The sequence below is a fragment of the Entelurus aequoreus genome, linkage group LG03, assembly GCF_033978785.1.
Source record: "Entelurus aequoreus isolate RoL-2023_Sb linkage group LG03, RoL_Eaeq_v1.1, whole genome shotgun sequence".
In the NCBI taxonomy this organism is placed as follows: domain Eukaryota; kingdom Metazoa; phylum Chordata; class Actinopteri; order Syngnathiformes; family Syngnathidae; genus Entelurus; species Entelurus aequoreus.
In genome coordinates, this window is record NC_084733.1 from 15,486,628 (window position 1) to 15,498,088 (window position 11,461).

Genomic DNA, 11,461 nt, shown 5'->3' on the forward strand with positions numbered 1-11,461 from the left:
CTGTCTGCGTCACGGTACTCGATGTTCGGCCTTGGCAGTCAGCAGGCCGATTCTGGAAACAAACACCGATACGAGATCTTTTGGATTGCCAGCTTTGCACAAACAAAGAAAAATACAATTTTAGCACAATTGATAATAACTATAGCAACGGCCCTTAAGTATAAGAGTTGATGATAATATATACATAATTATTCTAACATTTAGTATCGCGGTGCTTTATTAGTACCGGTGTGCCGTACAATTTGTGTCAAACACTATTCTTGCTCTGACATGTGCCAAACTGACTTGTACTCGTTCCTCTCCAGATACCGGCAGCATTCCCTGGCCACCATGGAGGCTTACGACCCGCGCAGGAGAGTGTGGATAAACCTGGCCGACATGGCCGCTCCCAGCAGTGGCCTGGCAGCGTGCACCCTTTTCGGGCTCCTCTACACCGTGGGTTGTCATCAAAACCGTCCCTCGTTGTCTTTCTTTTCAACGTGGCCAACAACGCCGTCTCCCCGGTCTTTCAGGTCGGCGGCAGAAACCTGTCGCTGGAGAACACCACCGAGTCCAACATGCTGTGCTGCTACAACCCTATGACCAACCAGTGGAGCCAGCGCGCGCCCCTCAACATCCCCCGAAACCGGGTCGGGGTGGCCGTGGTGGACGGCTGCATCTACGCAGTGGGCGGCTCCCAGGGCTCCACGCTGCACAACACTGTGGAGAGGTCTGTGACGGGGGTTCTGCTTTGTCCAAACCAAGTTCAGGTTGACACACTTTTGCTTTGCAGGTGGGATCCAGAGTCCAATCGCTGGTCCTTCGTGTGCCCCATGTCGGTGGCCCGCATGGGGGTAGGAGTGGCGGCATGCGGTGGGGCCCTCTACGTGGTGGGTGGCCTTGATGGACCGAACCGCTCCAATATGGCAGAGAAATACCAACCGGACACGAACACCTGGCACCAGCTGACACCCATGAGCACCGTACGCAGCGGACTGGGTAATCCTCCGACGACAGCAACAAATGAATGCTAAAGTTCTGGTTCATAGTTACTTTTCTTTGTCTTGTGCAGGGTTGGTGTGTGTCAACTCTTACCTGTACGCCATAGGAGGCTTCGACGGACGCCACCCGCTGGCCACCGTGGAGCGCTACAACATAGCCAGGAACACGTGGGAGTCCAGGGCATCCATGCAGAGCGGCAGGAGCGCGCACGGCGTGGCTGTGCACCAGGGCCGCATCTTTGTGCTCGGTCAGTCCCCTCGCTCACAACAACACAAAGTCATGCACTCAACCGGTTATTATTTTAAATAAGTTCAAGATCAGGTACAGTAGAGCATTAACCTCTAAAGGCTTTAGTGGCCACATGCGTGGACAGCACCTTTTAGCTCTTATTTCCAATATTGTGTACACTACTGAATTGGGGTCTTATGCCGACATATGGACACTTATACTGCCATCTGGTGGTGTCAGAAGAGTATAACATACAATGGAATTTGGAAAAAAAGTGTAAAAATAAAAATTAGCATGTCACTACACATGAAGTACACGTTTGTGTACTTATGGACTAAGTACATCATATCAAAAGATGATTTTTAGTAGAGATGTCCGGTAATATCTGCCTGCCGATATTATCGGCCGATAAATGCTTTAAAATGTAATATTGGAAATTATCGGTATCATTTTTTTTATTATCGGTATCGGTTTATTTTTGTGTTTTTTAAAATTTTTTATTAAATCAACATTAAAAACACAAGATACACTTACAATTAGGGCACCAACCTAAAAAACCTCCCTCCCCCATTTATACTCATTCACACCCCTTTTACACAAAAGGGTTGTTTCTTTCTGTTATTAATATTCTGGTTCCTACATTATATATCAATATATATCAATACAGTCTGCAAGGGATACAGTCCGTAAGCACACATGATTGTGTGTGCTGCTGGTCCACTAATAGTACTAACCTTTAACAGTTCATTTTACTCATTTTCATTAATTACTAGTTTCTATGTAACTGTTTTTATATTGTTTTACTTTCTTTTTTATTCAAGAAAATGTTTTTCATTTATTTATCTTATTTTATTATTATTTTTTATAAAGGACCTTATCTTCACCATACCTGGTTGTCCAAATTAGGCATAATAATGTGTTAATTCCACGACTGTATGTATCGGTATCGGTTGATATCGGTATCGGTAATTAAGAGTTGGACAATATCGGATATCGGCAAAAAGCCATTATCGGACATACCTAATTTTTAGTTTTTATTCTAATTAGGGTCCAATAAGCCCAAATAGCAAAGAGAAATTTAAAAAAAGCATGTAAACAAACAGCTTAGGCCTTCAGATGTTAAAGGGGTAGCTGTGTTTTGCTATTTTTGGGGGCTATTTTTGTGGTGATATCCTGTGTGAATAGGCTAATGCACGCAGCACAAATGCGATACAAGTGCTGTATGAAAGTGGTTTTTTTTAGGATCGCATGTTATAAACAATATTCATTACAGTATAACCTCGATTTACAAACTTAATTAGTTCTTCAGCATGGTTCGCCAGCCAAAAGGTTTGTATAGAGAAACGGAATTTCCCATAAGAATCAATGTAAACATGAAAAATGTATTCTAGCCTCGACAAAAGTCCCTATTTTAGTTAAAAAATAAACAAAAAAAACTGCACACTTTGAAGTACCAGTGGAGTAGAAAAGCAAGTTGACTCTATATGGTTAATTGTATTTCATTGTATCCATTAAACCAGTGGTTCTCAACCTTTTTTCAGTGATGTACCCCCTGTGAACATTTTTTTAATTCAAGTACCCCCTAATCAGAGCAAAGCATTTTTGGTTGAAAAAAAGAGATAAAGAAGTAAAATACAGCACTATGTCATCAGTTTCTGATTTATTAAATTGTATAACAGTGCAAAATATTGCTCATTTGTAGTGGTCTTTCTTGAACTATTTGGAAAATATATATATAAAAATAACTAAAAACTTGTTGAAAAATAAACAAGTGATTCAATTATAAATAAAGATTTCTACACAGAAGTAATCATCAACTGAAAGTTCCCTCTTTGGGGATTGTCAAAAATGTCCTCTCCTGTTGTTCTCCCCTCTAATGTTTTACAAAAAAGTATGTGCTCATAAATATCGTCAGTATCGATGTATCTGACAAAACCTACAAGTTGTGCATTTCCACTAATATCTGTGGATTCATCCAGCTGGAGGGAAAATGAGTCGCTAAGTTTTCCAACAACTTGCTCAACAATGTCTTTTCCCATTTTATATACTCTCCGGCAAACAGAGTCATTTGATAAAGGCACATTCTTTATTTTATCGGCTGCGTTTTTATCCAGTATTGTCTCGGTCAGCACTGCAGCGGCTGGAATTATCAGCTCTTCAGCGATAGTGAACGGCTTTTTTGGCTTTAGCAACAAGCAAAGACACCCCGTAAGAAGACTCCAGGGCCAATGTTCCCTCTAATTGTTCATGTGTGTGTGCAAACGCACAAACTCCCTGAGCATTCAGTGGAGCACATGTGAGCAACATCAGACGTGCACACTGTGGCTACACCAGCGTCACACCTGTCCCAAACCTGACATCATAACAATTGAAATGTTTTATTCAAATAATTTTCTGATATTAGTGATTTTGCCCTCTTACAATGACAATTAAAAAAAACATGTTTTTCATGACCTATGTGCTAGTATTGTATGTCTGGCTGCGGGTCCTGCCTTTAAAAGTAATGCTAGAGAGATTACATTTAGTTCCTGTTACTTTCTGTCTGTAAAATACATCTTTTTAAGATTAAAGATTAAAGTACCAATGATTGTCACACACACACTAGATGTGGTGAAATTTGTCCTCTGCATTTGTCCCATCCCCTTGGGGAGCAGTGGGCAGCAGCGGCGCCGCGCCCGGGAATCATTTTGGTGATTTAACCCCCAACTCCAGCCCTTTGTTGCTGAGTGCCAAGCAGGGAGGTTATGGGTCCCATTTTTATAGTCTTTGGTATGACTCAGCTGGGATTTGAACTCCAACCTACCGATATTAGCATTTATGGAATCTAGTGACAATATTTCATGAATAATATCCTTAGATTAACATTCTTAATAAATGGCAGTAAAATAAGCACACATCTGATTGAGGAGTCAGAGTGTTACAACCTGGCATTTACACAATGTGTGGCGTTGGGGTTGTCCGACTTTTTGTGTGGCCATAAAGGCATCACTGGCTAAGTGCCATGAGTGCGTGTGTTGGTGCAGGTGAGCGAGCGAGCGGCTTCTGTATGACGGATGACAACGTTGGTTTAAGCCTGGTTTGTATGGCAGAAAATTACCAGTTTTTATAGATACAAGTTTTTTTACTCATGTTTTTGGTGTGGTTACAAACAGTTTTGCTCAATAAAGTGATTGATGGAATTCCTGTCCGTAAAGTGTCTCGACAGACGATAATTGAACTGTGTTGACAAAGATTGTTTTATTCATTGGGGCCACTCTTGTTGTCACCTGTCACTCACAGAGTTGCATTGCAAAATCATACAGAATAAATAGTAATGTGTTTATTTTGTTTAAAGTTCAGATGGGATTTTTGATTTCCTGCGCGGCATTAATTTGCTGTGCGCAGAGGACGCGTGAGCGGTGCGCAATTGCGCAGGCGCGCACCTTAGAGGGAACGTTGTCCAGGGCTTTGGCTGATGCTGTGGAGGCTTTCCACATCGTGTCTTGAGATGACCTGAATTCATTAAGTCTATTCTATGCCTTGGGGGGGTTACAACTCGAAGCCGTAAATCCCATTAACACATATTCTTCGGAATACTGTCTGAATTTTGCCGGCTCAGGTTTGGCCTTCTTTGGCACAGGTTCCTCCTTGTTTTCAGCTGCATTACTGCTACGCTTTAACCAAGCCTCCATTGTTTTCTACATCGATAGTTGATTGACAGTTGGTGGCGTGTGGCACCGCCAGGTAGGGTCAAACCGTTATGGCATGGGCCATGGGGGAAACTCTGGGTTTATGGTAATGAATGGAATAGCCTACTTGATTTGATGTTCAGTTTATGAACTTACATTCATATTTTGTTGAAGTATTATTCAATAAATATATTTATAAAGGATTTTTGAATTGTTGCTATTTTTAGAATATTTAAAAAAAAATCTCACGTACTCCTTGGTATACCTTCAAGTACCCCCAGGGGTACGCGTACCCCCATTTGAGAACCACTGCATTAAACCATAGCCAGTTGTATTTACAATCCGCAAAGTATGTGAAAATAACGTCTAAACACCACAAAATGCCACAAATTCAGTCAGCCAGTTTGAATGTTCCGCTCTGAACGGATTCGGTAATTTCCATATTTTGACATCCCTGGAGTAACACTTCTGCACTCTGACCAAAGTGTCAGATCAGTCATACTGGAAATACCCAAAAATTAGAGAGACACGTGCTGTCTATCATTCACAGTCCTGATATAAGACATTATTAACACATGGGTCTTTCTTTTTATTGTATGCATTCTAAGTCGTGAATAAATAAATACATAAAAAGTCCACTAACAATATAGTCAAAGGGGGCTCTCTATTCCGCCAACTGAACCCTCTTGTAGAGGTTGCCCTCTAGTGGGTTCTTCAGACCACCACACACTGCCAGGAGAGCCAGGAATTCCGGGTATAACACTGTTTTATTTTCATAGAATAGTGCAAAGTCTTTTGCTTTCCAGCAAACTGTCTTTCTCTCCTGCGTCCGCTCAGCAGCACCTCCAACTCCAACTACTCGTCTTATCACGGCTGCTGCTAATAAAGGCGACAGGTGATTAGATAACAAGGCCCACCTGGGCCATCTACGCACCTGTCGCTGTCTTCGAGGCCGGTCCTGGCAACACCCTGTTCCGTGGCAGGCCTGCAGGCCACGCCCCCCCTCCACACCTCTAAATAACCATCCAAAACCCGCCCAACAATACTCTGTACACATATCGTGACCTGAATATTAACCAAATATTAGCAATATTGTTATGAGCCCGAACTCAGATGGACTATTTTCTTAGCGGTGGAATGATAACACACAGCTAAGTAGTCCTCTGCCTCTTTACAGTCAACTGGCCGCGATGTCCTGCTGCTCCCGCATCATCGTGTCTCGGCTCGTCAAAGTTATTCTAGACTATAAATCATGCCTCTCATTTGGATATAACTAGAATTTAACCATACATCTAGAAGTTGTTATTCTGTGAAATTCAATGTATACCCTTCCTGTTTCCGAGGGAGGACGTAAACTAGAAGAGTTCCGCTCCCGACACTACAGTTTTGGTTAGGGGCAGCAGAAGAGCTGACCGTGGGCTTCAAATAGAGAAGATTCATGAATAATGTCTTTTTTTTCTGCAAAAACTAAGATATAAATGGTGATTTCTTCACAGTTTTCACATTTTTTTTAATCCTTTTTTTTGTGGGTTTTATGAGCTGCAGGCTCAAATTATGTAAAAAAAAAAAAAAAAAAAACACAAAATAACTGAAATCGTTTAAGTTGTGGGCCCTGAATCTATAATCTAGTTTAACGTTTTGAATAGAATTATGGAAATAAATACACTTTTCCATTATATTTTTTGGAAAGGTTCAGTGTGTGTGTGTGTGTGTGTGTGTGTGTGTGTGTGTGTGTGTGTGTGTGTGTGTGTGTGTGTGTGTGTGTGTGTGTGTGTGTGTGTGTGTGTGTGTGTGTGTGTGTGTGTATATGTATATTGTTTGTGTGTATGTATATGTGTGTGTGGGTGTATGTGTGTATGTATGTACATATGTATATACTGTATAGGTATATATATATATGTGTGTGTATGTATGTATATGTATATATTTATATCTATATATGGATGTACTTTATATGTATGTATTAGGGGTGGGGGAAAAATCGATTCGAATTCGAATCGCGATTCTGACGTGCGATTCAGAATCGATTCTCATTTTTAAAAAATCGATTTTTTTTTTTAAATTAATTTTTTTATTTTTTATTAATCAATCCAACAAAACAATACACAGCAATACCATAACAATGCAATCCCTCATTGACATTATCATTAGACATTAAAATAAAAAAGAACAATAGTGTCACAGTGGCTTACACTTGCATCGCATCTCATAAGCTTGACAACACACTGTGTCCAATATTTTCACAAAGATAAAATAAATCATATTTTTGGTTCATTTAATAGTTAAAACAAATGTACATCATTGCAAACAGTTGATAAAACATTGTCCTTTACAATTGTAAAAGCTTTTTACAAAAATCTACTACTCTGCTTGCATGTCAGCAGACTGGGGTAGATCCTGCTGAAATCTATGTATTGAATGAATAGAGAATCCTTTTGAATCTTGGCAAAAATCTCACCCACACGATTATCAAATGTAATAGGAAAATTAATTCATACTGACCAAACTGGCTTCATGGAAGGTCGACAATCTTCAGACAATACAAGGAAATTGTTTAATGTTATTTACTATGCTAGAAGTCTCCCTTATCCCACAGCAGTATGTACTGTTGATGCGGAGAAGGCATTCGACCGCATAAACTGGTCATTTATGTTTTGCACATTACGTAAATTTGGATTTGGAGATAATTTTATACAATGGATTAAGATGCTTTATACAAGGCCCATGGCATCAGTCAAAACCAATAATCCTATTTCAGAACCTTTTTTGTTAAAAAGAGGAATAAAACAGGGATGTCCTGCATCTGGATTATTATTTAATTTGGTTATTGAACCCTTAGCTGCAAAAATAAGAAGTGAAAATAATATTCATGGTATAAATATTGGCTCTCAGTATAATAAGCTATCGATGTATTGTGACGACATAATTTTTTTACCTGTCACATGTTAACTTCTGTCTTCTTTATATCAATAATGTCATCACTGAATATGACTGTTTATCAGGGTATAAAGTTAATTGGGACAAATGTGACATATTACCACTTAATAAACACTGCAAGAAATTACAAGTTCAGAACTCCAAAATTAAATTGTATTGCATTATTATGGTATTGTTGTGTATTGTTTTCACACAAAAAAAAAACGTTTTTGAATCGAGAATCGTTTTGAATTGAAAAAAAATCGATTTTGAATCGAATCGTGACCCCTAGAATCGATTTTGAATCGAATCGTGGGACACCCAAAGATTCCCAGCCCTAGTATGTATATATATGTATAAGGGTGTCATTCCTCAACAATCTTTTAATCCAAACACAACATTACAGCAAGTGAGCGTCAATGTACACACATGTTAGTGCGCTCCAAAACCAAAAAAAAATTCATAATTTCACCTTGTTTATGGGAATATTGGTGGCATTGTTGAACACACTGGCATTTTCTGAGTGAACGTCAAGCAGTGGCATATGTCAGGAGTTATATTAAGAGCTGTTTTAACTTGTTTTGAAATGGTTCCAGTATTATTTATATGCCAAATATTACATAGTGATATTGTTATCGCAAGAGGACGATGCTTTTATATGTCGGGATATAGGTGATAGGCCATAAAGCCCATCCCTATTTTTATTTTATTTTGAAAGTAACAGTTGTTAACTTCTTTTTACACTGGTATGGCAGTTTAGAATGTCAAAATGTCACCTAAAACAGATAAATAAGGCACTGTGGTGATCACAGTTTGACCCTGGAATGGACTATTTTCCTTATTTTACATCAAATCGTTTGTTTTGGAGAATGGTGAACGTGTATTTCACCAACTTGCCCACCAGGTTAGAGCAACTCTTAAGTGCCTTTTAATCCACTCCTATATGGAACATCCATATAGATACCGTGTGGTGGTAGATTTCAAGTTTGCTCCTGCGTTTTCTGAATAACAACAACAACAATCCTCCCCCCAGGAGGCTTCAACCAGCACGACTTCCTGTCCAGCGTGGAGCGTTACTGCCCCGAAAGGAACGAATGGACGCACGTCACCGAAATGTCGACGGGGCGCAGCGGCATGGGCGTGGCCGTCACCATGGAGCCGTGTCCGGGCAGCCTTCCCGAGCAAGAAGGAGAAGTCGAGCAGGGATGAAGGGACGCTCCTGAAGGAGGCGCTGGTTTGTAAGTGGATGCAACAGTGTTATGTGTGAAATGTGGAAGATTGCAGGTGGACTTTTGCATGGAAAAAGGACATTAAGGACATCTACTCAATGTTGGAAACCAACCAACGTGCAACAATTACCAACAATCTACAATATTTAATTCCTTTTGAAAAACTGTTGCATTTCTACCTCTTATAACCCCTTCCCCACAAACATCTAGATGAGCACTTTGCTAATGCCAATGTAGTTCATAATTACTTCACTGTAATTCATATAAAGCTTTTGAAAATAAATATAATGAAATAGTTTAACTTATGCCCTGAATTTATTCTTGCCAAAATGAATTGTTAAAAAATATTATATATATGTATGGATGTATGTATGCATGCATGCATGGATTTACAAAACAATTACAACATATACTGTATATATATATTTATATATATACATAAAATATTACATGTTTTAATAGTGATGAAATAGAATTATAACCCTTATTTTACACATCTTTATTTTTTTAAATAACTATTATATATATTTGTAAAAGTTATACAATAAAATTATATCCCTGATTGTATTGGACAATTTTATAAAAACTTTTTAAAATCGGACGTTCTAAATATGTCCATTGGGTGGTGCATATAAAGTTGACAATCATTAAAATATGAATTCCCTGGTCAAACTTCTGAGTTCATTTGATTATTTGTTGATGAATGCATGCGTTCCGGCTGGAAATGATTAAGACAGATTTATATTTGTTTTACATTTTCAAAATACATGTTTGATTCTTGACCTGATATAATTTCATTATAAATATATGTAGATAGATAGATAGTACTTTATTGATTCCTTCAGAAGAGATCCCTCAGGAAAATTTTAATTCCAGCAGCAGTGTACAGAATTGAGATCAAATTTTAAAAAGTAAATAATTGGGGTATAAATGGAAATAAAATAGAAAATATAACAAGAATAAAAATAAAAAGCAACGATAAGAATAAAAATAATAACAGTAAAAATAAGAATATAACAAGAGAAACTATGCTAATAGACATTTTCAAAATACATGTTAGATTCTTAACCTGATATAATTGTATTATATATTTTGGATATTTGTATATGCTTAATCTACCAAGAGGTACAATATATTTGTTATTTATTTAAATAAAATAGTATAATTAATCTTTTTGATTTGACATTTTCAAAAAACATATTTTATTCCTAACCTGATATAATTTTATGATATATTTTGGATATTTATAAATGTTTAATCAAGAGTTACAATAATGTAATATATTTTTAAATAAAATACTATAATAAATCTTTATGATTTTACATTTTCAAAATACATATTAGATTCCTTACCTGATCAAATCCTTTTGTATATTTATATATTGCTCATTCTGTCAAAAGGTACAATTATTTGTTAACATTTTCTTTATTAAAATACTGCACTATAATTACAACGTTTTAGCTTTTGGCCAGGTTTCCAGTTTAACAAATAAAAACGTTCAGATTTGCAGCTAATGTAATGACTCTTAATCACCACTAGATGGTGCAACAACTCTAACAACTGCATTTCCGTGTCACAAAGGCGCATCTCTGCTGCGCAGCTTGAATTGTTGACTCGAGCTAAATCGTTTTCAAAAGGTGTGAGTGTGTTCACGCTGCGGCCGTAAATCCATTGTTAAAACAATTACAGTCCTTCAGAAACATGAAGAGGACACCACTTGTGCTCCTCCGGGCCTCACTTGTATATTCTTGTCAGATGTTTGACAAACACAAGTGCGCCGTCTTCAGTGACGCCACAACCTGTTGGCGTCAGTGTGGTGCGTTCAGGGTCCATCATGAGTCACTACTTAAGGTGACTGGCTCGTCGATTTGTGTGACGTAACCACCTTCTACTTTCCCTCCCCGTAATCTCTTGTCACACACACACATTTGGAGGTGTGTGTCCTTGCAGATATTGCCATCCTACCGCCTACCGGGGATGTGTTAGTTATGCTCCAAGGCGAGGGGAATACAAAAAAATAATAGGGAGATATTTGCATGCATACAAATGTGGGAAAAGAGCCCTTTTCCCCCCCCAATAGGTGATCATGGTGGAATGATCTGTTCCAGGGTCAAGCTGTGGCCACATTAAATGTTTTAATAACTTTAAGTGCAATAGTAAGTTAACCACGGCTATTAGTAGAATTTCAAAATGTATTGTTTTTTTTTCATTTATGTTGGCATTTATAATGTATAATACTTTTGCCGAGGGATGGCTAAATGAAGCCTTAGTGAGTGTGTGGCACACTCACTGGCTGTATTGACACTGCACTAAGTTATTGTTTCATATTTTTGTCATGTGCTGGATTAAAGAAGTCACTACATGTGACTTGCAAACAGAATATCAAACACACACACTTGCCATCCTTTAGCAGCTCACTGAGCTGAAGTCTCTACCGTG

At 38.4% G+C, this 11,461-nt stretch overlaps 1 protein-coding gene across 2 annotated transcripts in view; it reads left to right on the forward strand.

Moving 5' to 3' along the window:
- keap1a (kelch-like ECH-associated protein 1a) overlaps positions 1–9,680 on the forward strand; it is a 71,049-nt gene extending 61,369 nt beyond the window's left edge. For both annotated transcript variants that reach the window (XM_062041344.1, XM_062041345.1), the window contains exons 8-12: positions 306–435; positions 513–709; positions 773–978; positions 1,052–1,228; positions 8,827–9,680. In XM_062041344.1, the coding sequence (XP_061897328.1) occupies positions 306–435; positions 513–709; positions 773–978; positions 1,052–1,228; positions 8,827–9,002 (886 nt within the window). In that variant the 3' untranslated portion in view covers positions 9,003–9,680. The remainder of the gene's footprint in view (positions 1–305; positions 436–512; positions 710–772; positions 979–1,051; positions 1,229–8,826) is intronic.
- The last annotated feature ends 1,781 nt before the right edge of the window (positions 9,681–11,461 follow it).